The following is a 26280-nucleotide window of genomic DNA, read 5'->3' on the forward strand; positions in this document are numbered from 1 at the left end:
TAATGTAAACAGTTATTTGCCTTAATTTCTTGACTCATTGCTGTTAATGAGTTCATGTGATGTAAATATAGAGCATGCTGCATGAATGAGGGTTGTATTGAAACTATGAGCGCAGTGTGAGTATGTGTCGTCTCTTTAGAGGAATTCTGTTGCTGTTTTTCATTTTTTCTCTCTCCTCCGTTAAGCTCCTCTCTCAGTGTCAGATCCATTGTCCTCTAAGCCCCTTCTGCTGCTCTATTACCACTCTCAACACACACACACACACACACACACACACACACACACACACACACACACACACACACACACACACACAGCTGTCACAGAGCGGGATGATGGGAGGGATATATATATATAATAATATATATATATATATATATATATATATATATAATATATACTTCTGCTCACATTCACGTCCCATTAATAGCTCTAGAAGCATGGATTGGTCGATATTGTCCTATTGTGGACTATTATTATCATTATTACTTCCATTAGTCACATCTCCATTAAAGTTTATAGTTCTAGTGATCATTATTAAATTGCTGCTCTGCATCTCCCTCTCTAAAAAGGACGTTTTTCCTCACCACTGTCGCCAAGTGCTTGCTCATGGTAGAATCGTTGGTGTCTGTAAATAATATTATTAAGGCTACGGTCAAGACCTGCTCTATATGGAAAGATAACTTTTGCTATGAATCAGCTATGAATTGAATATATAGAAATGAACAGTTTCGCTGCTACATACTTGTTAAAGGTCTGTGTTTCAGATTTAGGGGGCTCTATTTATAGAAAATGTCATATATAATATGGAACATAATATGTATAAGTGCTTACATTAGTGTATACATACATACATTATCTGTAACCGCTTATCCTCACTAGGGTCGTCGGTGGGCTAGAGCCAGCTGACATTGGGCACGTTGGGCACATACATACAAACAACCATTTAAATTCAGATTCACACCTGTATATCTTTGGACTGCAGGAGGAAGCCCCGGGAGAAACCCGGAGAGAACCGGGTACTCCAAAGAACATGCAACCTCCACACAGTTAGTCTCCAGCTGGAACCTTCTTGCTGTGAGGTGACAGTGCTAACCACTGCACCACTGTGCCACCCTTCATTAGTGTACAATGTCCTGAAAATAATAATGATTTTAGCATGAGTCTTTTATATCTACAGATACTGCATGTCTTCTTCCATGGAGTTCACTATGTAGCGCTGCCATGTTTCTACAGTACAGAATAGACAAACTTACTGGACTCTAGACAGAACCTTTCATGTGTTTGCACACTACACACACTGCCCCTTTAAAACCAGGCCAGACAAGCACAGTTACATAGTGTGACAACAGCTGTCCGGGGGCAGAGTCACCGTTCACTTGATTACATGTCAGTGCATCGTCATGATAGTGAAGTTGGTATTTCCTCCTCATTTACAAACATGAAAATATGGTCACCATGTGGTCAACGCTGCCATCCAACACACACCATGTGACCTGTGACGAATAAAAATGAATAAAGCTCTAATGTGGAGCCGTCAAGCTGGTCTGGATCCAGCTGACAGGATGGGATTTACATCACACCGCTCTGACGAGCACTTTAACTGCTGAGCTTCAAATGACACATTATCATCTTAATGCACAGCTGCTGTGTGTTTCTTTGTGCTGCTCTCACACACTCCTTACTTCAGTGTATATGCATGATTATAGTTGGTGCGAGTGTGTGTGGAGAGACACTGTGATACACAGAGAAACATTTAAAAGAGTGACTTCTTCAGGGAACAGACTGGGATGGGACAAAAGGAATAACTCAGAGAGGAGGGGCGAGGAAGGGGAAGGAGGGAGGAAGAAGGAAAAGCTATAAGGACAAAATGAGACATAACACAGAGAGCGGGAGGGGGGAGAGGATTATTTACCGTTTTAAAACGAATAAATCTGTATTGTGAATCTGGAACAGAGCGAGAGAGAGAGAGAGAAGGGGAGAGAGAGAGAGAGAGATAGAGAGGAGGAGGTTCATAGCGGCTGCAGACAAGCAAAGAAGAGTGTGAGAGAAAAAAGACCATATAACTGTTATGTTATTTATTTTGAATATTTCTTATTGTGAAGTTTTTTTTAAAAACCTGCTTCAAAAATGCCCCGAGGACAAGATGTAATCTGGACATGAAATATACAGATACAGGTGGGTAAAAGGATGGAACAGTGTGTGTGTGAATGTGTGTGTGTGTGTGAATGTGTGTGTGAATGTGTGTGTGTGTGTGTGTGTGTGTGTGTGTGCGTGTGCGTGTGCGTGTGTGTGTGTGTGTGTGTGTGTGTGCTGAGCAGAACTTGGTGTTGTATCATCTGACCTGTTCACACAGACTGCTGTAATCAGCGAACACATAGATAACACACACACACGTTAGCTGCATGTCCGTTGCCCACTCCTTTACCAGCACATACTGAACATCAACCCATTTCCACCCAGCTGTGTGTGAGTGTGACTGTATGTGCATGCATGTTCCCTTGAATCGCCCATTTTAAATCTGACATTAGCAACACATTTGAGAAAAGTTGCACAGAGTCATGTTTACCACTCTGTCCATCAGCTCCTCTTTAACAACACTCATTTGATCTGCTCCACAGTCCAGTGTTCAGCGTTGAATGGAATATTCCTTCATTATTCGCACATGGCAAACTGTAATAACATAGTTCGGATATAGAAGAACTAGAAGCACCAGAGATTGTGGTCATGGCAGCTTAACCTCACATCCTTAAAGGTCCAGTGTGAAAGATTTAGTGAGGATCTATTGGCAGAACTGTAATACAATATTCATTAGTATGTTTCATTGGTGTATAATCATCTGAACGTAAGAATTGTTGTGTTCAAGGCTGTCTTAAAATAAGCCTTTTATATTTTCAGTGAGAGCAGGTCCTCTTCCCTGGAGTCTGCCATGTTGAACAGAACAGACAAACCAAACTCTGATCTAGATATGGACTTTTGTTTTTTATCTGAATTTCACAGCCAGAGTTTTTCCTACGTGCTTAGAAGGAGAGGGTGAGGTGTGGGAGAGGGACTGCTAGGTGCCACTAAATGTTCTACACTGGACCTTTAAGTACAGCTTAGGTTAGGGCCAAACACTTCCTGTGCCAGTACAGAATGTTGTGACTGCATGAGAATTATGCAGAACAGTGTCATACTGATTTCATCGACATGTCATCACATGTTGCTGTTTTGCGTCATCAGGTTTGTAGGGATGGCAGATGTCAGCTGGGCCCGTGTGTCGTGGGACAGAAGAGGAGTTAGCACGCTGCTGCTCCTTTGGATTTTCATACAATGTGAGTCTTTGCTGCCTGCAGACACTCATTCATCTTCAGAATCACAAACATTGTCTAGAACGGCTACAATTATCTAGCAAAGCGGTCAACTTTGCCCGGTGAAGTTTAGTCGTAAGAGAGCAGATTGTCCCAATAACAATGTAATGCAATGTCCTTAAAGATGTACAGTAAACAGTAATACCAAGTTGTTATATTAGAGAATCTATGAATATGTATGAGGACACAGGATATCTTCTACTTCATTCTCATTGTTTGTGAGCTGGAGGTTTGAAGTTTCCACATCACACATCATGGTTGTGAACCAAGGTTTCTGTTTTCTTGACTTTCTAACATGCCTGAATTGTTCCCTCAGTCCCTCCATCCCTCCTGCAGCCTCCTCTCCCTCTCTCCCTGCCAGTCCACATGTCGGTCATCCCTCCTCCCTGGCAGGTCCTCCCTTTGTCCCAGGCGGAGCTCGGCCCTCTTTTCTCCAACTCCAGCCCCTTCTCCTTCTCCCAGAGCCTGTTCATGGTGCCCCCACACAGCCGGGCTCCCAGACCAGGCCTCCAGGCTTCATTTGGCCCTTACTCGGTCACACAGGTAAGCAGACAAGTGAGTTGACTGAAGATGAAGCTCATTCTACACCAACCGCTGAAGCTAACAGGCTACATACCTGTGTTTCTCCTTCCACAGCTCATATCAGAGCCCACCCCCTCTCTGCCTCCCCTTCTGTCCGCCTCCCTCCTCTCAGAGCATGTGGACAGAGAGAGGGATGAGAGGGGGAAGGAGAGCTTCAGGGTGAGGACACTGTTCCACAAGCGGGGTGACACCAGCGCCCGAGAGACCTGCATCACCCTGCATGCCTTCAAGGAGACAGAGGAGCACAAGGCCTCCTGTATGGCACAGGTGAGATGCTTTCTCACTCATTCACTTCACCGTTTCCTCTCTCCTCTCTTTAATCTGTCCATCCTGTTTCCCAGCCTCCACTGGGGCTGTGCGTGGCAACTCTGACACTGCCCAGTGACTGGTTTGAGGGTCAACACGGCAACCAATCACATCAGGATTTGGACAAGTGGCACAGTGGCGTCCACCGTCATGGCTCGGTGCAGAAGCGGGAATGGCATCGGGGCAGGCATCATCACAGCGGCCAGAGGTGAGATTCTTCTAACAGTTAAACATTCATTTTTTTCATCTTGGCTCTGACCTTGCCACTCTCCATAAGGAAACAGCACACCCAGCACAGCAGGGAGAGATGAAGGTGGACTCCAAGTTTACAGGTGCATGCTGGGTAGTGTTCCTGTTCCTAGAGCAGCAGCAGTAGTAACAACAGGTAACTTCATCAGCGACAGCATGCATGAAGGAAGAGGGTGACAACAGCACTGATGGTACAGCACCATGAGTCAAAGGTCACGTTGGATGTTTGTAGTAATGTGAGTGAAGCAGCACACTCCACCTGTGAACTGGCTCCATTTGGGAATATCCTGATTGTTACCACAGTAAAGCTCAGTGAGGTGTGGGGAAGTTATCTCATGACACTTTTCATATAGAGCAGGTCTAGTACTCTTTATTATTTGCAGGGATTCATCAATTCCCACCATGAGCAAGAACTTGGCGACAGTGGTAAGGACAGACTTACTTTTAGAGATACAAACCTCGAGCAGATCCAAGCTCATTGGTGGACGGTCATCTGCTGTGATTCTCTGGTTGAGTTTAGTGAGGAAGAGGTGAGGGAGGAGGATAGAGCACAGCAATAATAACTACAACGATAATTACAATAGAAAAGTGACCAACAGTACTCAATATAATGATAATAATAATAATATTATATTATTAATAATAATATGAATTTTGGATGTGCAGGAAAGGATGAAGTCACCTCATTTTCATGGTAACAATAAAGATATGGGTAAAATCCGAGTCGTAGCTTGGTTGGCTTAGGCAGCAAAACTATTTTAGGTTTAGATTTAGGAAAAGGTAAGTTAAATACATAACATAAGTAACTGCGTCTTATTTAAATTAACTGAATGTTGACTTTTGGTTTCACACAGGATCTTTGACCCATCCATCAACCCCAACCTCGTCCAGACATTCTTGATCTTTATCCTCCGTCACCTGACTTTTTTCTCTCGATGCACATCATATGTAGACACCGACCAAAACAAAAATGTGTTTTTGGGGCGTTATTCGTGCCCCGTTTGCTAATGATTGGTGATGATGATCTGTGATGATGTCTTCATTCAATGTGGCCCCACCAGAAACCAGATACAGCTTTACTACTCATCCTTTGACACCGTCGCCAACTCGGAGCTGTCGCCACAAGGGTATGTGATGAGAGAGACCCTTTGAGCTTTAATTTTTCATTGCTGCTCAGAAATTCATTCCTGTCTATCATCTGATCTGTCCCTCTGACCATCCAACCAGATGTGTGGAGGAAAGAGCGGCTCCATCCCAGAGGCAGCTTTTTCATATTAAAGCAGTGACACTGAAGGAGGAGGAGAGGAAAGAAAGAGAGGAGAGCAGGACCAAAGAAGAAGAAACCTGTCTGAACGGGCAGGAAGAGGAGGAGCTTAACTTGGACTCCCATGTTGTGGTTCGTTATCAGAAAGGCCTGGTCCTGATAGGACAGCCAGCCAAGGTGTCTGTGAATCTGAGAACCAACTTCAGTGCTGAGTTTGTTGTCATAAGGTAAACACAGAATGGTGTCAGTACAACCCTACATTCATGTTCTTAAAATACTGTCTTGTATAACTAACTGTTAACACTCTCTCTTTGATCTGACAATCTGTGTGGGTGTCTTCAGGCTGAAGGTGAAGAAGGGCTTGGTGTCAATGGTGGCTCAGAGAACTCTGACCTCTGACCTGTGGGCAGTGACACTGGAAAAAAGCCAAGGCTCCAAACATGATGTGTTGTCCATCTTCTGCCACAAACACAACGCGCTCAAGCACACACACAAGTAGGACAAGATTTTGATTCCAATTCAGTTCAGTGTGTCAGTGAGCCAATACAGTCTGAAATGTGCTGTGTGTGCTTTGAAACAAGCCTCCTTTGAAGTTTGTGTTTTTGTCCCACCTTTTAATCAAACTGGATCAGATTTTACAGAAAACATGTTTTCTGGTTTTCACTCTGATGTCCTCCAGCTGCTCAGCTTCAACTCTCTGTAGTTTCCTGATGGGTAGATAGCTTTAGCCTAACTAATTAACTGCTGCTAACTAAATCTGCCCTGCAGTCCCACTCACCTCCAGCAGGTGGCGTGTCTGTCAGTCGACGCCCTCAGGCAGCGCTTTGGTGTTGCCATGGCAGTGTCTGCTAACTGGTGGGTGGAGTACTCCGGGTATAGAAACCCCCAATCACCACATGGGGCAGCAGAGAGCATCTTCTCATTTGCTGATCGACACATCTTTGGAATCGCTCCCATTACAGAGGTGCTTCATTCATTCATTCATTCATTCATTCATTCATTCAATCTCTCAAATCTGTGAAAGGTTGGTCTAACATCACTTGGTGTGTTTTCTGATCCTGTCATCAGAGTAACATGATCATCAACACAGCCATACTGACAAACCAGCCTGTGTCACTTCCTGTCATCGTGCTGGCCGTAAGTCGTGATGGGAAGGTGTCCGACGTCACCTCTGCTGTCACTTGTCACTCTACCAATGAGAACATTGTCAAGGTTCGTTCCAGATAAAGTGTCAGTGTATGTTGTGTAATGTTAAAAAGTGCAATAAAAAGATGAGTCCAAACAAATAGATTCAATAAATTCAAATAGAATCTATAATAAGCCCTCTGTCCATCTCGATCCTAACTGCAGGTGACCACCGATTGTTCCACCCTCTTTGTGGACGGTAGCGAGTCAGGGTTGGGTAACACCTGTGCGAGGGTGGAGTTTCTATTGGGCACACTCCGTGGCTCTGTGTGCCTGGAGGTGTGGGCTCCCTCTGTACCCCTGCGAGTCTCCTTGGCAGACCCCGTTCTCAATGCCATCGATGGATGGAACCACTTCACAGAGACTGGGTAGGACATAGCCCCAAACCCCAATGTGTCTCCACTGTGTTTCTCTTAAACATTTACATTCAGCATGACCACAAACACACTGCGAGCCTGTTCACACCTTGTATTGCATCTTGGGTGATCCGATTACAAATGGACAGCTCTAAGTATGTCCGTTTACACCTGGCAGAACGTGTCTCCAGTGACCGCTTAAGCAATGTTATATTCCATTTTGATCTCACACACACAAAAGGTTTTAGGTCCTTGTGTGTGTCTTGTTTCCTCAGATGTGTGCCGGTGTATCAGCGCTCCTCAGTTCAAGTTCTGACTCAGTTCACAGCCCAGGACTCCCACAGCAGAACTGCACATCTCCTGGACTCGTCTGATTGGTTCGTGGATGTTACCGAGCTGGTCCTTAAGTTGTTGAAAATAGAAGATCCTCTAGTGGCTCGCCTTGGCACAGAGAACAACTTGATTGGTTTACAACCAGGAAAGACATCACTCAGTGTAGGTGATCATCATCATCATCATCATCATCATCATCATCATCATTGTCGTCGTCGTTGTCTCACACTCTCTCTCTCTCTCAGGTCATCTCAGAGCAGTGGGATGGTGTGCTGGGTAGATGCGATATCACTGTGACCTCTGACCCTGTTACCCCCGGGGACCTGTCTGTGCAGGTGGTCAGCGGCCTTGGCATGTCAGTTATGGCAAATCCCGCCCACCCTTCCATGATCACAACAACAGTGACTGCCTACAACATCCTGTATAACCATAAGCAGGTGAGAGCAGGGTTGATTTCAGACATCTTCACTGTAATCCTCAGATGAAGCAGATACCCAAATAACAGTGAGTGTGACACAAGTATTACCTATTACCCTGAGACTATAATATGGCTCACACCACTTTTTTCAGATAAAAAACAAAGTTTATGGGTATTTAGTGGCATTCTTGATGGATTAAGGTCCAAATCTTGAAATTTTAGTGTATGAAATATACATATTGTGTGCATATATACCTCCCTCTACTGGTTGAAATCTGGCTATTGCAATTGAATTTTGTTATTGGCTGATCTGGAGGCAGGTGATGTATCTGGTGGCAGATTTCATCACCAACCAACCCCAATTCCCTTAATTAAAACCAAGCTGCCCTGACTATATTTAAGCCTATACAAGCCTATACAAGCCTATAACCCACATAACCCCAATACAACTTCAGAGTCATGACACACTAGTCCAGACCAATGACAGTATAAAGAATGGACAGAACATGAGTGATGTTACCCACAGGTTTCTGAAGCGTGGTTTTGAAGCCAAATATATGAGGCACCTCACAGCTAATCTAAATATCAGCAAAGACGTGGATCATTGATGGGCCTCAAACAAGCCATCTGTAACTGCGGGCGTACTTGTCAATCAAAGCTGTCATGCTGTCAATCATGTTAACTTTTAAACTTTAACATAATTTGAACAGTTGAATTGTATAAAAATTCACCCTCAGATGGCTGTGTATGAAACTGTTGGTGTACTGATGGGATTAGGCTTATGGAAAAGTACATGATACTGCATTTATCAAGACAACAGGTACACATGAAGAAAGTGCAGAGTTTATATCAATGGCAAAATACATAGATAGAACATGGTTCTTACTAAAATCATATATGTTATAAAAGCAGGGAACATTTTGTTACAGTCGTGGTTAAGGCCACTGTTTTTTGAATTTACTGGCTAATAGTTAAAACCATTTGGCTTATAGTTCAGAAGACTTTTGACATTTAATCATCTTTCCGTTGCACCTCCCCAGGAGGCGACCATCAGTGTCTGGCTCCAGTTCAGTGATGACACCGCCTCCCTCCTCTCCTCCTTCAGCGACCTTCCCTTTTTCCTGCATCTCTCCTCATTGGCTGAGACAGTGGTCATGGTGACGTCTGGCCCAAGCCAACGCATCTTTGCTCAGGGCGACGGAGGTGGGCCTTTACTGCGTGCAGAACTTCTGGTTTCAGCCTGCACTGACCAGCCAATCACTTCCAACTCTATCAGTGAAGGTGAAAGGGATTGGATGGACAATGGAGGAAGAGGCCGGACCAGGAGGCTGGCTAGAGGATCTGGTTGGATAAGAGTAAACCTAGACCTAGGCTTCCAGCAGCCAGTGGGGGAGAAGAATGAAGATGGTGAGGAGTTTGAGTTTAACATTTCAGACACACTGGTTGAGTCAGACGGTGACATCTATGTATCAAACTTTGACGACGACGAAAGTGTGAACGCAAGCAGTGACTATTCTGACAAAACGAGTGGGAAGATGATCGATAGAAACTGGAACGCAGTGGGGAGCAGAGGGATGGTCAGTCGGAACAATCTGGAAAGAGCTATGCTGATCCCGAGTCAGGAGGAGAGTGTGTACTTCTCCCCGAGCCAAGAGAAAGAAGGAGACGAGGAGGATGAAGGGCAGGGAGTTCAAGAGCTGGAGGTCGGTGTGGGTGCCGTCCTCTCTCTGCTCTGTCTCTCTGCCATCCTCTTCCTGGCAAACTGTCTGCCCTGTGCCCTTCGAGACAGGAAAAGGAAAATGAAAGAGGGGGAGAGGGAAGTAGAACTGGAAGGAGGCACAAAGGAAGAAGAGGCAGAAGAGAAGAAGAAAACAGAGGAAGAGGACAGAGAGGCAGAAGAAAGAAAGAAGACAGAAGGTGAAGACAGGATAAAGCAGCCACAGGAGGAGAACAGTAAAGAGGATGTAAAGGAAGTAGAGATCATTTGTTGATATACGCTCAGGCAAAGTTGAATATCTGCAAACCACTGGTCACTTTCGAACAATCACAGCAAAGTCAGTATTGGAACACTATTAAACAGACTACAGCATCGCTCTCATAAGCACTTTACAGACTGTGGTCACTCTGCTCAATATATATTTTTGTCACCCAAAGTAAAACGTTTTTATTTTTCAGGGTGTTGCATCACGTGGCTTGCTTAGAATGATGTGACACATATAACGTGTAAAATTCTGAGTTGAAGCTGAATCAAATAGGTCCAAATCTAGTCTTTGTTCAGTCCATCCATTCAGCCTGACTCAGAGCTTTTTGTGAACTGATGACTAAATATATAAAAAAACTGAATCATGCTTTATAAGATCTCCATAGTCCCCATGAGAGCAGCCAACATACCATACATCAGGCATATCCAAAGTCTGGCCCAGAGGCCAATCATGAGCTGCGTCAGATTCAATGTGGCCCGAAGGTTAATTATTATAATATATTATTTATGGCCTGTTAGGATTGTCAGATACTGTGTGGCTGGAAGATTTGGCTTTTTTGGTTGACATAATGAAGCATCTGAACCTCTAAGGACATAACAGCTGGTGTTATGTATCTGTAGATGTGACACAAAATATGACTTTGTGAATGACAAAAGAAAGAGTGATAGTTTTAAACTTAAATGTTAACAGACTGCATTACTCATAATAAGTCATGTTTAAAATGAACATGAGGTTCAGATTTGTATCAACTTTAATGTATTCCATACAGTTTATTCTGTTATCTGACTCCAGATGTGAAAGAAAGGAAGAACTGGTTTTTAGATTTGTTCACACCTGATTGGTTTAGATCTGGTGACAGTGCCATTAAAAAAAAAAAAAAGATAATTTTGACAATAAAAATAAAACTGTTCCAGTACAGTACTGTTCATTTTTCCATTTTTAAATGTCAGTATTGGCCCCCGGACATGTTCACATTGTCAGATCTGGCCCTCTTTCAAAGAAGTTTGGACAGCTCTGCCATACAGTGTAAATATGTTGAATAATAACTTTGTATGTAGAAAGTGTACGTGGAACCTAAATGTTTTATTTTCAGGACAGGTCATGTGTCGTGTTGTCTTCTGTCTTCTGGTTTCAGTGTGTTTCAAATAAAATGTGCTGTATGAAGCTTCGTACTTTTTAGAGGACTGATCCTGATTAGAATGGAGAGATTCAGATTGACACAGTTTTTACTGCAAAACTCAGAGATGTTTAGATTAACTACCTGATCTATCTAATACTTTAGGAACAAACATATAATTCAAATTTCCATTGAAAATGTGACAGCTGAATTCTCCTTTCTGCAAATACCAACCAGCTCACCTCACCCTCTAGTTCAACATCAAAGCTCTGGCAGTGGAGTTTTAACGTTGGGCACCACACTGTTAATTTAGCTGAAATTGTGTTATGGCTACATATCAGCGAACAAAACAGGAACTGAAAGTGATATGCCACAATATCAAGACTACGTCCATGACATGGTCACCAACGACCTACGATGAATAGGTAGATGTTACGTGTTTGTCTCCCGTAAGCAGAGTGGCGCAGCGGAAGCGTGCTGGGCCCATAACCCAGAGGTCGATGGATCGAAACCATCCTCTGCTAATTTTTTTTCCTTCTCTATTTATCAACATCAGTCTCTTTTTTTTACACGGGCCTAATGTAACAATTACAGCTGCGTTGGAATCGATACTAGTAAATTATAAATGCTTATAGGTAATTTCACAAATACAAAATTGGCTCGCGCGCGCACATCTATGGATACGTCACTATGAAAACAATAGCGACGTTTAGTTATAAAAAACATTGTTAACACCCCGGTCACCTCCCGTCATTGTAGTGTTTCAACCAAAACCTCCATGTAACGTTAGCATTGAGTCCGTTAAGGCTTTTTTAAAGGCTTACAAAAAGAAACAAGCTGCAGACAGCTGTGCTTTAAGTACATAAATAAAATCAAAATAAATTCAATGAATGTAAGAAGACTGAAATCACTTGTCTGTGCCTCATAAAATGTTTATTGTGTATATTAACAAAATATACTCGACGTGTTCACAGTACAAAATCATTTGAAGCCAAAGCTGGACACACCGGCTCGCGGTGCTGTGAGATATACAAAGACAGCAAAGATTCAGACACACCTTGAAGACATCACTGTATGAAGTGTACGATGTTCCTGCTGGTGTTTCTAACATTTCCTATAATCCTGAAAGTTACTTCTTGGCATTTTTCAGTTGGAATGGCATGATTGGTCTTTTTTGTATACAGTATACAAATATACAAGTTTCAAAATGATTGATTATTTAAAAAGAAAGGACATCATAATGAAATCTGAACTCCTGTTTTCAGAGTCACTTTAGTGTTCACACCACTGAATCCTCTGCAGAACAGTCTGTGTTATTTAAACACTTTACATTTTATTAAAACAAAATTATGCAACTTCTGTACAATAAAAACAGTTTTAAAACATTTTGATGCCACACTGAGGTGTAATCAGGTGACTTAGTCATTCCAACTCTGCGCCTGTTTCTGCACTATGTAACTTTGGGCTCTGTGTCAGGAGAAGTATGCAAGTCACACACCACCAACTGTTTCACTGATTTTGGTGAAACTGGATCATATTTTATGGAGAACATGTTTTCTGGTTTTTCTCTCCGCCTCAACTCTCTGTGATTTACAGAGTTTCCTGATGGACAGTGAAGCAAACTGCTGCCAACTGTAGCTGCTGTTAGCTCAGTTTGTTAGCCGGGCTCTGTGATATCAGCGCACCGGGGGTCTGTTAGTGTTTGTACCACAGGTGTATTGGACCACTAGGAAAAAGAAGAGGAGGTTTACAGGCCTGGGGAGCAGAGCCAGAACTGGACTTACTCCTGGACTAGTAAGTAATATTAGCTGGCTGCTCTGTCGTGTGTTGTTGATTTTGCTTGATGTTTGGCTGTTAGTAAAGTTGTTGACTCCCTACTTTTTGATTACAATATAATTTAATTTTCTACAAAGTAGACATTTGATTTGATCCCATTTAACACAAGTCAAGTCTAGATGACATTATCACCTACATCTTTCCAAAGCATACCACAGCCTGTGCTCCCTGACATGTAGCTACTTGTAGAAAACATGAATCACAGTGAACATTGTGTCTGACTTTGTTTTTATAGATCAGCTTATTACTGCGTGGCACTGTAATGATTCAAATGAGTCTGCATTCGTTGAGCTGTGAACTGATCGCTGTGCAGTTTTCAGTGTCTGAGAGGCAGATGACACATTGTATTGCTGCTGTACTATTCAATAGTAGTGGTGTGTGAATAAAACATTCCACAGTGTGTGTGATCAGCCTAACCCTCCTCTGGCCTGTGGTCCGCAGCCTGTGGCAGACTGCTGGTGCGTTCTCAGGTTGCAGATCCAAGCGAACCTCTTCCCGCACTGCTCGCAGCTGTAGGGCTTCTCCCCGGTGTGAACCCTCTGGTGCTTCTTCAGGTTCCCGGCCTCCGAGAAGCGTTTCCCACAGGTGTCACAGCGGAAAGGTTTCTCCCCTGTGTGGACCCTCTCATGGGCCTCCAGATTGGACAGGCCGGAGAAAGCCTTGCCGCAAGCTCGGCATACGTAGCTCTTCCTGCGTCGCTCGCCATGCAGAGCGCCGGCGGCCTGGTTTTTACTGTGGTGAGCCATGAGGCTGGCCTGATGCTGTGTGGCGATAGCCACCTCAATGCTGGCCAGTGCTGCTGCGTTTCCCCTGGCAGGTACAGCTGGATGTGGAGCCATTGTGGAGCTCATAGTCCTACTGGTTGAGCTGATGCTTGTTTTATCGGCGCTGTCAGCTGCGGTCCGTGCAGAGGGAATTCTGAGTTGCTGCTGATAGATCCTGTCGCTGTTACGATGCTGCTGCTGCTGCAGCAGCTGAGCCTGGGCACGTCTGATCATGGCTGATGTTCTGCTCCATGGAGGCTGGGAAGATGGAGCCTGCATCTTCAAAGGTACAGACACAGAGGTCCCTGCAGATAGTGCTGAGGGCAGAAAAAATAAGTCAGCACATATCCATGACAGCATTGTCTCAGAAACATGACACAGCAACCTATGAAGCCTCTTCAAAAGAAAGCAGACCATCTCCTACCTTGTGACGTCGATGGCTGGACGTGAACTCTGGATGCAGAGGAGAAACTCTGCCCTCCGCTCACTGCTGAGGAGACTGAGCCCTGTGGTTCAGATTCTACAATAATAACTCCATCCTGGTCACACTCGGCTGAGTCTTCAGTGGTGAAAGAACACAAAGGGCCAGCAGGGGCTGATACAGAATCACTATCAGGGGCCCAGCGGGTGAAGAAGGTCTCCAGTTCAAACAGAGAGTACTCGGAGCTCAGAGGGTTGTCGTTACTGGATCTCTGTGGTTGTTGTTGTGTGTTGGGGCTGGCTGGTGTGTTGGTGTCTGGTACCCTCAGCTGGACTGCCAGTACAACGCTGGACTCTTGTGATGTTACAGGGGGCGACTGAGGTGCTGCAGACTGGAAGGGTGCAGAGAAGAAATAATGACTCCATAAATTCATTAAAAATCCATAGAAACATGCACAGATGAACCCACATGATACAGGTTTAGAGCACATGTGTACATTCAAATACCTTGTGACCTTTCCTATGTCCTGCCCCTTTTCACTCTGTGATCCAATGACAGTTAAGCATTTTTAAACTTCCTCCTAAATACCTTCCTGTACTTAAATATGCTGCTACTTAAGTGACTACCATCTTAAAGTTAGTTAACTATGTAAATTAGCTAGCTAGATAGCTAACTTTAGCCAAAAGCTGTAACTAGCTAATGACTGATGTAGATTAGCTCGCTAGTTAGCTACAGTTTTGTGAACATTAACCATGAGATATAAGTAGCTGGCTTATAAACTGATATAGATTTGCTTCCTAGTAACGAGCATTCTGCTTTAATTTGCTACAAGATGTCACTAGTGAGCCAAAGATGGATGGAAGACTAGTGGCCACTTTGTGGAAGCCATATAAGGAATAGTTTACTGAGGTTCTGACCAATCGCTGCTCAGTTATGGAGTGAAAAGGGGCAGGGCTTAAGAAGGGGCGTCGCAATTAGCTTAGCTTAACATTAGCAGACTACAGTCCCTGACAAAAGTCTTGTCGCTTGGGTACAAGTTGACCTTAAGTGCCCCATAAATATATTTCTAATCAATTTTTTTTTACAAGAAATGGCTCATTTCAATCCCAACAGCTTTTGAAATAATGTTTTGGTGCCAAACGACTGAACTGAAAAGCATTCTAACATTCACAGCTTGGTAAAGCCCACTGAGTCAGTTTTTGCAAAGACAAAAGTCTTGTCGCTTTGTCATATGATGCACCCAGTCCTAGATTACAGCCTCACCTGTGATCAATAAGTGATCAGTCAGTTAGTGGGTGTGTATTAAAAGAACCCCAGCACACCAGACCTTCACATCAACTGCAACTTGACCTCTGACAACATGCCTAAGATTCACCCTGAGGCCAAAGCGTTGATTATCAAGAGGCTGAAGACCAGATCCACTGCTGAGATGGCTGACACCTTCAATGTGTCTCAGCGTCAAGTACAAAGAATAAGAAAAAGATTTGAAAAGACTGGAGATGTTTTTGACAAGCCCAGGTCCGGCAGACCCCGCAAGACAACTGCTCAGGAGGACCGTTTGTTGGCTGGCAGAGCTCCACCAGGCCTGGTCACCTCAAGTCCCCGTGTCAACCAGAATAGTTTGTAGAATTCTGTCTCGAAACGGCCTTCATGGTCAAATCAGTGCCCAGAAACCAGCACTAAACAAAAGGCAATTAAAAAAATGTGTGACATTTGCCAAGGCCCACAGCCTGCTAAAAGGATGGACGCTGGAAAAGTAGCAGAAGGTGGATTTTTCAGATGAATCTTTGGTTTAATTACATCACAGCCGCTGCAAATATTGCAGGAGACCTAGTAGAGCCCGCATGGACCCGAGATTCACCCAGAAAACAGTTAAGTTTGGTGGCGGAAAAATCATGGTCTGGGGTTACATCCAGTATGGGGGTGTGTGAGAGATTTGCAGGGTGGAAGGCAATATCAATAGCCTAAAATATCAAGAAGTATTAGCTACCTCTTACATTCCCAACCATAAAAGGGGTCAAATTTTGCAGCAGGATGGTGCTCCATCGCATACTTCCATCTCTACATCAAAGTTCCTCAAGGCGACGAAGATCAAGGTGCTTCAGGACCGGCCAGCCCAGTCACCAGACATGAACATTATTGAGCATGTCTGGGGTAGAATGAAAGAGGAAGCATAGAAGACAAAACCAAAGAATCTTGATGAACTCTGGGAGGCATGTAAGACTGCTTTCTTTGCTATTCCTGATGACTTCATCAATAAATTGTATGAATCACTGCCGAACCGCATGGATGCAGTCCTTCAAGCTCATGGAAGTCATACAAGATATTAAATATGGATCTCACAGCACCACTACTTAATTCACTGATGTTATGCAACATATTTTTGTATTTGAAGTAAATTATTTGTTCGATTTTCATATTATTCTCTGTAGGCGACAAAACTTTTGTCTTGCCAAAATCTGACCTTTCTGTGTTCATTGAATAATATATCTTTCTTCTGTGAAGCAAATTTATTTTAGTACATTAAACATAATTTGGGAGGGTTTTAGCTTTCATATGAGCCATTTATAAAACCAATGGATTAATTAAAAGTCACATTATAAGCTGTTGTTTCTACAAAATGGTGAGTGACAAGACTTTTGTCAGGGACTGTAGAAGCAGGGAGAAGCTGCTAGTCTGGCTTTGTCTACAGGTCGCAAACACACCACGAGTACCAACATGAGTAGATGTCACAGATTGTGTTTTTATGAAACTGCTTTTGGCTGGATGATTTTGTGGAGTCTTGTTGAGGCATAAAGTCTGTATGCCCCTACTGTCTGTGTACTGATTAATCAAACATGTTAATTAGCAGTTACAGAGCTGTTGGTAGGTGTATATTTTCACTTTGGACAAAGTCAGGCTGTTTCGTCCTGCTTTCAGACTGCATGCTAAGCTTAACATGCTTTAATATGGTCTAATCTCCCTGGCTTTGAGGATGTGGAATTTAAGTGGACATCGTAGTATTAATCTGCACGCACAGACATCGCCTGTAGATGTAATTCAAAAATCACAATCATCCTTGACTACAAGTTCAGGCATCAACTACAGTATCTGGCATGATAACATGTCTGCAACTCTGTCATCTCTTGGCTTGAAACCTGTAGCTGGTTGCTAACACTACACGCAATAAAACTGTCCGATCACAGAAAATAGAAAGAATCTACATTGAGGGTACATGTACATATGATATGAGTTATAGGTTTGATAATAATATTGTGTCACAATTTTGTAATGTTCTGTCATGTTAGAATAAAAACACAAATTCACATGTTGAGTTGTTAGAAAGTTTTAATGATTTACACGCAGACTGGACATTGAGCAGGACTTTACAAAATTGTGACACAATAGAAAAAAAAAGCTTGTGTTACATTTACAGTATAGGTTGATGCTACAGCAGCTTGTATTTTACATGAGTTACACTAAGACATAAAACAAGGAAACAAAATATGTATCTGAGATGAAGTATTGTATAACATGTCCACTGGAAGAACCTGATTAAAATATGTGAAAAAGTCTATCTGCCCATGTTGTCTAGCAACAAGTAGTAGTAGTAGTAGTTTATCAGACACATCAACAGTATCTACTCTGCTGCTCTGAGTTTGTCTTTCTAACACAAATATTATATTTAGAATTGACTATATCCAGTCACTTGTACTATATTAAAGGTCCAGTGTGTAGGATTTAGTGGCTGATTGTAACCAACTGAATACCTCTCGTCTCACACTCCCAGCCCAAGCATGACGGATAAACTACAGTGGCAGCGAAACTAGAAACATGGTAGTTCCACATGGCGGGCTCTGTGGAAGAGGATTCGCTCCCTCTGAAGATATAACTGGCTCATTCTAAGGTAGTAAAAACATAACTTATTTCCAGCATGAAAACATATTTATGCTCGATCCCCTTAAATGTAACACACTGGACCTTTAGACCACCGTCAACTACACTGACCATTAAGAGCCTTGTAGCAGCACGAAGGCCCTGCCGTCGGTCCTCCTGTTCCTGGCAGGCTTTTAATGTGAAAAATCTGTCCAGACACTCTCGAGTCGACAGTGAGTCAACAAGAAGAATCATATCCAACACTCTGCTGCTGTCAGATTCAGCGTTCACAATTTAAAGCTGTAACTGTTTAAATGCTTTAAACAAACTAAAGTGAATGCATTTGTCGTGTAGGAAAACGCCTGCGGACACTTTGGGTATTATCACTGCTCAGGGAAAGAAGCTACAAGCCTGTCCTGCTCTGGATATTTGTCGTTTTTTTTAAATCTCAGGTTGATAGTTGACTTAAAAAGCTGGTGTTGATTTTATTCTGTCTGAAGACCGACAAAGACTGCTGACCTGTTCTACATCAGTGTTTCTGAACGTTGTCTGTCCTCACTCATTCATCCAGGACATCACTCTGATTCATGTGACAAATACTGTACATTGAAATGGAAGAAACTGAATAGATTGGCCACCTCTGACCTTCCGTAGACTCGTCATTTGAACTTTGTCGTATGTTCATCTATGAAGCCTCAAGTCTCATCTGTACCGAGTGAACACAGCTCTACACTGAAATGCTCTCTGCCTGATTTTAAAGCTCTTTAAAGGACAGCGTTGACTGAATGGGTTTGTAGTTGTTGGCGTGTATAAGTATTTTAACTATTTCTACAAGTTCATTTATATCTTCTATGATTTTTGTGGTCATTTTATGCTGCTGTCTGTCTCGGCCAGTTGACAGCTGGTTAAATAAATAAAAATAAATAAATAAAAGGTGTTTTCTCACACAGAAATAACATCAAAGATGTTCAGGGAATGTCTTTTGTTTTAGTTTTGAAATGTGAATTTGGTCAAATTTTTCAACAAGCACAAGGAGACTGCCTCCAGTGTGTTTGTATTGTAATACACATACCTCGTATGATAAAGACAAACTAAAACAATCAAACTAATCATTTTAAAAACTGTAACTAGCAAACCGGCTGAAACGAACTAAACTAAAAACAAAAATGAACAAACGAAATAAGTGGGGAGTGTGACTGTACTGTACTGATGAACACTGACTGCAGATACGTCCATCCCTCCTCGATAATTATTATGTTATTATCGTGTGTTCATCATTCGACCCCCAGCTGATATTTAAACACCCTCTTTCATCTGAGAGTGGACATGAGTTCAGAGGAACACGGCTGTCTGGCTCTTTACTAAACTGACTGTGATTTGATCATTTAAAGGTCCAGTGTGTAAAATTTGGGGCTTCTATTTTCAGAACAAGGCCGACATGAAAAAGAATATTCATAACTATGTTTTAATGCATGTATAATCACCTGAGAATCCTAAATGAGAATCCTTTTGTTTCTGTTAAAAAATTCTACTCTACAGTGGGAGCGGGTCCTCTTTCATGGAGACCACCATGTTGAAACACTGTGTTTCTACAGTAGCCCAGAACAGACAAACTAAATACTGACTCTGGACAGGGCCTTTCAAGGTTTCTTCTCCTTTACACGAGGGTGATGTGAGGAGGTTGCAATGCAGCGATTACACCACTAGATGCAACTAACTTCTACACACTGGACTTTAATAATAAGGCATGTTATTAACGACTCTTTAGAGGGTTGAACACTAACAGCATGTTAATGTCCTCGTCTACGTCTGTGGGTGGTGTCTCTTTTGGTGTTTTTTCAGGTTGCTGGGGTCAGAGAACCTCTCGGGGCAGAGCAAGCACTGGTACGGCCTCTCCCCGGTGTGGATGTTCTTGTGGATCTTCAGGTTCCAGAACTGGGAGAACTTTTTGCCACAGATGCTACAGCCGTATGGCCTCTCTCCTGTGTGAGTCCTGAGGTGGGATTCTAAATTAGCTGGTGAGCTGAACGCTTTACTGCAGAACCTACAGATGCACACCCTCTTCCTGGGGAGTTTCTGCTGCACATCAGCGCTGCTATAATTTCTCTGAGCCTGGCTCTGACCCGGGTCCAGGAACTGTGGGGGCCCCTGTGTCTGACCTGAAACCTGAATGGGGCTGGACTCCTCTGACAGATCGATAACAGAAGGCTGCTGCTGAAAGGACACAGAGGTGTGGAAGCCACTGGAGCTTTCAACAGCCAATCCCCTTCCTGCTGAATTCTCAACAGCCAATCCCCCCCCAGAGCTGCCTGGCTCTGCTCCAATGAGTGTGGCAGACAGGTATGAGAGGGGGGCGCAGTGGGAGGACGGACCCGGCAGGTTGTCATCATGACAATAACTATCCCCCCCGTTAGTCCACAGCGAAGAACGGCCATAGCTGACCTCTGAGAAGCCCTGCCCCGACTCCTGCAGGTCAGGCAGCTGATTGGTGGAGGTTTGCGTGGTTTCATCGAATGGCAGAACTGCTCTGTAGTTGTCGGTGCTCGACTCCACCAAGCCTGGACACAAAGAGGAAGATACCGTCACACTCACAGGAGTCTGGACTGTTGCTACAGAGAGACAAAGGACGAGAGACTGTTCCTTCAGTGTGTGACAGAAATACATGAACACAAGTGACAATCTGATATACTATTACTGATGCTGTGATCATGTTTTATCATGTTATATTTCTAACATGTTGGAGTAATGACTGAAAGTGTTTCTGTGAAGCCAGAAAGACATCACAGCCGATTCAGGACTGAGGAGATCTGATTACTGCTGCTGATATATGAGAACAATAAAACATTTTTTTGGCCTTTGCTTTTATTGATAGACACTGCTGAAGATTGACAGGAAATGTGGGGAGAGAGATGGGGAATGAGATGGGGAATGACATGTGGGAAGGGGCCCCACAATAAACTCTTTTACATCAGACTCTTTTCTGAACTCCAACAGACGTTCCAAAGGATGGACCATATATTGTAACAAAACATAAAAATAGTAGTTCAGTTAAAAGTAAAAGCCTTTAGATTTTCTTTGTCCCTTCTGACCCCTGATGTAATTACGACAGATTAACGACATTAGCAACAACAACAACATTAGCTAAGGTATATTGGCATCGTGCTAAACATTACGACATTTAACAAGGACAAATCATCTGACATCTGGGGATAGTTGGCGTCGCAAATCATTGGCATCGTTGTTTTGGGGGACATGGGTTGAAAAGTTGCCCTAGAAGATACCCCGTTCACTGTCCTGCACCGCCCAAGCACCAACCTCTGTGTCTGGGAAATGAAGCCAATGTGGAAGTACCAAAAACTGTAATTCCTCGAGCAGCCACTTGAGGCTGGTACAAAAAACAGTTTTGCTCTCTGTAGCTAATTTCCCCGTTGTAGTGAGGGTGAATTTATATACAACTCACCTGTTCACATTATATTAAGGATTAAAGTTATGCATAATTAACAGCACTGCTGAGGTGCCCTTAAGCTACATGGCTGTCCTTCACTCCACCATCTGCGTGTCTATGAGCCCTTTGTATGTGTATGTGTGTGTGTGTGTGTTCTATCTGTTCCAGCATGAAGGGACTACAGCTTTCCTGTCCCTGGACCTTGAACGTGTACATAGTATTTGAAGGGTGATGTAATTAGATGCGTCCACTCACCTTCCTGTATGCTGAGGCCCGTCTGGCTCCGAGTCCCCGTCACCGGCTCCACCTCCTCCACCTTCACCAACACCACATCTTGCTCATCCTCCTCCTTCTTCTGCGCACACACAATAAAGAGAGGAAGACTTTGGAGGTTACTGCACCGCAACTTCATTCCAAACACACGACAGCAGAAGGTCTAAATCACATTTATTTCAGTGGAGATTAATCTACAGTACAGCTGATGTGAGCTCATTACACACACACACACACACACACACAACTACAAAGTCAGCTCACAATTCTCTATTATAGTCAGGCAGAAGAAATATTGATCTATGCAGCTTTAATAACCCATTTATATTTTAAAACATGAAAAGGATTCTTTAGTTTTTATGTAAAACATAAGACAATTTTGGTTATGAGCTTTAATCTAAATAATGGATCTGAGGCAGCTGTGTGAAGCACATCATAACTGTTATTATTTATATTCATTGATTATACACATCAATGTGACGACTGGTTCATAGTAACTACTTTAGACTGAAGAGTTTGTCACTGTTGTGTCATACTGTGGTTTGTGTGTTAACAGGTTCACTGCTGTACACCCAGTGGAGCCAAAACATTTAAACAGAGCAGCAACCTCTGTGGCTGTGTAGCCACACAGGAAGTTCCAAAAACTGCAGTTCCTCAAACGTCCACTTGAGGCTGGCTCCAGAAGTGAGTCAGTCTCCATAAGTCCCCATGTCCAAATGTCCAACTTCACAGCAGAAATAAACATGTTTACAGCCTGGTACAAAAAACAGTTTTGGTCTCTGTAGCTAATTTCCCCGTTCATGACAACTGTACTGAGGGTGAATTTATATATAACTCACCTGTTCAAATAATATTAAGGATTAAAGTTATGCAGAATCACCAGGATTGACAGGTAAGTGTTGTTACAGAGGGCAAACCTCAGCTCCACCACAAACTGAGCATTACAACAGCTCTTCAGAGACTACGTCCATGTTTATATAGTCTATGGTTTGAACCAGCTCTTAAAGCTTGTTTGACATAATGAGGACTGATCCTAACAGTGACTGTCTGCCTCACATACACAGTATGACTCATTTCATGCTATAGAGACACACTGAAGGCTTCAGGTTGTAATTAAGTTCTTAAACATTTCACTGTGCTCCTCTTCATAGCAGCGTGTCAATGTGATTACACTGACCTGAGATGAGAAATCACGACGCCTTGAGCTTTAAACAACATTCCAGTTAAAAGCATGTTTTATTCCAGAAATGAAACGTTGCATACAAAATTTCAGCTATAAGACAAAAGCGTTACAATTTACTCATCTACGAGAAGGACATGGAAACCATTTTCAGACAGGACTTAAGATAGATTCCAATCATATAACAAACAAAACACACACACTCAAATAAAACACACACACACCGTCATATATTTGGACTCAGTCCCACACACCTGCCACAATTACACACTACAGCAACAAATGTGGATTCATCCACTGCTGAAAATAGTCCCCCCACAAATGCACCATTTCCTCCTGTTTGTGCTGAGCAACAGTTAGCAGCTGTTTTTAGGTAAATTAGTGTTTTTAAAATGAACTTTAAAAAGACTGAGGACTTCAGCATGAACCAATGAGCTCTGTGTGCTGAGAGCCACCGGTGGGGTAAGGAAGTCCCAAAGTGTGGACAGACATAGTTGGTTTGAGTCCACTGACAGTAACAGACTTTTCTTTAAGAGGCGTTTGGGGGTAACACACAGATCACATTTGAACATCTCCCACGTGTAATGCCCCAGAGGGAGGCAAAGTATGGAGCACCTTTTGGACAAAAGTTCAACATGTCTCCACAGTGCAAAGCTCCAGCTCCAGCTGTGTGCCGTGTCGTCCTGGCTGGGTCAATCCAAGCATATGTACAGCAAACAGACACATGAAATTACACATTTCAGGTCTATAGCACAGGACTCCAACTCATTCTTCACCACTGCCCCAAAATACAACTTTTACAACCAACTCTGGCTGTCCCACTTATTTCTCTACAATTAAAAGTGATGCACGGCATACATAAGATACCATGGGAATGATAAATCTATAAATTAGATTACATTTTATTCAAACGTGTTACATATTCATATCACATTCAGGTTTTTTGCACATACTGACACAGACAGACAGTGAATGTGTCTCTGTCCCCGTCTGCTCCACTCTATGTTTTGTGGCCACCTGTGACACCAGAAATGTTGCTGCTTGACCCAAGTCGTCACTGTCCATCTTCTCACTGTGTGTGTGCTTAGATAGATAGATAGATAGATAGACAGACGGACACAGCAGCGTGTGGCGCTTGTAATTATTTTGCTTAGGTTGGCTCAACTTCTGTCCCCCCATTGGTTCCATCCTCAGGATGATGGTTAAGTTCGAGCCCTGGTGCTGATGAAAATGTGACGAGGACACTGCGGAGACATTGTAACTAAATTCAAATCCAAAAGCTGCAACACTTCAGAGAGAAGAAACACGTTTCTTAGTGTGTCAAACATAAAAAAAACTGTTGAGGTCCAAAAGTCTTTGCTGGATGATTACGGTGACTTCAGGTCTGTCCCAGGATCTCCACTTCAGTGTAAATTTCAGGGTGGCTCTTCTGCTGGTGTGTTTTCAGGTTTCTGATCCAGGCGAAGCCTCTGCCGCACAATCCACAGTTGTATGGTTTCTCTCCGGTGTGAACTCTCTGGTGTTTCCTCAGGTTCCCAGCCTCGGAGAATGTCTTCCCACAGGTGGAGCAGCTGAAAGGCTTCTCCCCCGTGTGGACACGTTGGTGGATCTCCACCTTCTTTGGCCGGTTAAAAGCCTTGCCACAGTAAGCGCAGACAAACAGTCTTTCCTTGGCGCCAGGCCGATTTTTGCCACCGCTGCTGCCGTCGCTGAAGGGCTGGGAGGAGGGGAGGAAACTGGGGCTGTAACGAGTCCAGCCGTTAATCGCTGAAGAGGTCGACGGGAGATCAGCCGCCGCCATCGTGTACGAACAGGACGGCCTCCTTCCTTCCGCTTCAACCCCGTCAAAAAACTCCTCCACCAACAAATCAGCGCTTTTATCACCACTCTCACACAACACGTCACACTGAGAGTCACTGCTGCTGTCTTCAATATACTGCTGTGCGTTTACTGTTTCCTGCAGTGAGTCTTTGCCTTCAACTAAGGCACTGAGTTCACAGTTAAGGAGAGGAGAGGAGTCACTGACCTCCACTCCTCTGCTGCTGTTGGTGCTGCTGCTGCCGCCGATACGCCTCGTCCTGCTGCTCTGGGTCTGCGACTGGTTCTGGGAAGTGGACTTGGTGTCCTGCTGTTCAACGCTGGATCTCTGTCCTGTAGGTCCACAAGGGACGCACTCCACCACTCCTTCACAGAGACGATGCGGGGCAAAGAAGGGAGAAAAAACTGAATTGTTAATACTTCAACCTCACAGCCTCTACATTTATTGATACCAAGTCAATATCAATAATAGTCAATATCATCACCATTTCATCATGATGTACATTTCCAAAGCACGTTGTCAGTACATGTCCTGTTTTTTTTTTTTTACATACAGCTGTTGTGAGAGGACAGCGCCATGTCTCAAGCTTTCTATTTTTATTTCATTATTTATTTTTGTCTCTTTCACAACATGTGCATTAGCTAAACAAACCTCATTGTACAATATGATGGAGAACAACTTTTACGATATCTGAAAGCAGGGTCAACAGCTCGTGTCCTGGTCAAGCTGAAGAAACGTGCAGACAGGCCTCCCTGACTGCGGCCCCATCCCACACAATGGCTGATGGGGCCGCCCCACAACGTGCCGGTTAACATAAATATGATGATGTCATCAATTACGTAATTACCAAATTAATAAGCTGAATATTTCATTTTGTTTCGTTCTATTTTCTGAATGGTGGGGAACACTGAGTTGGTGTTGCCTTCCAACGCCATGGGACATGTATATCGTTTTATTTTATTGCATATAAAGATCAGTTGTCTTGGGGAAGCCAGGGGAGATTGCTGTGTGCTGTTAATTTGAGTTGATTTTCCCTAGTTCTTCTGTAAATGTTTTTTGGTTGTTTTTTGTTGCTTTTCACATTTTACTTACAATATCTACCTTACATGACAGAAACCAAAACTAGACATGAGGCGCAGCAAATCGGTCTTTCAACCAAAGCTCTCCAAACACAAACTGAACTAAACTTCTTTGTTTTTGGGAGTATCAGAGTTGAGATAGTCTCAGTTTCAGACTTTCGCGCTGACTGTGGAGGTTTGACAGCCACAGCGTGACGTCAGTTTCAAAGAGGTTTGATCTGGCTTCTCCACAGCAGGTCACTTTGTTTTTTAGCCGACATCTCTGCTCCTGCACTGCTGCAGCCAAGACTTACAACCCACCACTCCAATGAATGAAAACCCTGTCTTTTTACAGCAGAGCTGGATCCTGTTTTAATGCGGCCTAAAAGAGAACCAACAACGTGCTACCAAGGTCCAACGTGACTGAGAACAATTAAAATGTGCTGAAACCCACGAAAACTCTGTCTGCAACAACGCGTATGATGGT

At 43.4% G+C, this 26280-nt stretch overlaps 2 protein-coding genes and 1 non-coding gene across 3 annotated transcripts in view; 2 read left to right on the top strand and 1 right to left on the bottom strand.

The window, feature by feature from the left end:
- The first annotated feature begins 1846 nt into the window (after positions 1-1846).
- On the top strand, positions 1847-10585 carry tmem132a (transmembrane protein 132A). Its single transcript, XM_019275866.2, has 14 exons — positions 1847-2178; positions 3223-3314; positions 3667-3893; positions 3987-4199; positions 4274-4446; positions 5549-5614; positions 5715-5978; positions 6094-6246; positions 6520-6715; positions 6820-6963; positions 7102-7304; positions 7568-7787; positions 7871-8062; positions 9084-10585. The coding sequence occupies exons 2-14, from the start codon at positions 3233-3235 to the stop codon at positions 10032-10034; spliced, it is 3084 nt and encodes a 1027-aa protein (XP_019131411.2). The 5' UTR covers positions 1847-2178; positions 3223-3232; the 3' UTR covers positions 10035-10585.
- Positions 10586-11594: 1009 nt separating this feature from the next.
- Positions 11595-11666, top strand: trnam-cau (transfer RNA methionine (anticodon CAU)). The gene has a single exon. It is a non-coding gene; the product is annotated as a tRNA-Met (tRNA).
- Positions 11667-12063: 397 nt separating this feature from the next.
- Positions 12064-26280, bottom strand: part of LOC104931761 (uncharacterized) — a 34764-nt gene continuing 20547 nt past the window's right edge. Inside the window, exons 14-18 of the mRNA XM_027282999.1 lie at positions 24298-25100; positions 21719-21818; positions 19825-20627; positions 14167-14554; positions 12064-14059 (exon numbers count right to left, since the gene is read on the bottom strand). Of these exons, the coding sequence (XP_027138800.1) occupies positions 13386-14059; positions 14167-14554; positions 19825-20627; positions 21719-21818; positions 24298-25100 (2768 nt within the window). The 3' untranslated portion in view covers positions 12064-13385. The remainder of the gene's footprint in view (positions 14060-14166; positions 14555-19824; positions 20628-21718; positions 21819-24297; positions 25101-26280) is intronic.

This window comes from Larimichthys crocea, chromosome X (assembly GCF_000972845.2).
Source record: "Larimichthys crocea isolate SSNF chromosome X, L_crocea_2.0, whole genome shotgun sequence".
Lineage (NCBI taxonomy): Eukaryota > Metazoa > Chordata > Actinopteri > Sciaenidae > Larimichthys > Larimichthys crocea.

What these genes read in the sequence shown, in the direction of transcription:
- tmem132a (XM_019275866.2), top strand. Translation starts at nt 3,233, where the DNA reads ATGGCAGATGTCAGCTGGGCCCGTGTGTCGTGGGACAGAAGAGGAGTT. An exon ending in GAATCGCTCCCATTACAGAG is followed by an intron (nt 6,716 to 6,819) that starts GTGCTTCATTCA and finishes TCCTGTCATCAG; the next exon opens with AGTAACATGATCATCAACAC. An exon ending in CCAATGAGAACATTGTCAAG is followed by an intron (nt 6,964 to 7,101) that starts GTTCGTTCCAGA and finishes TCCTAACTGCAG; the next exon opens with GTGACCACCGATTGTTCCAC.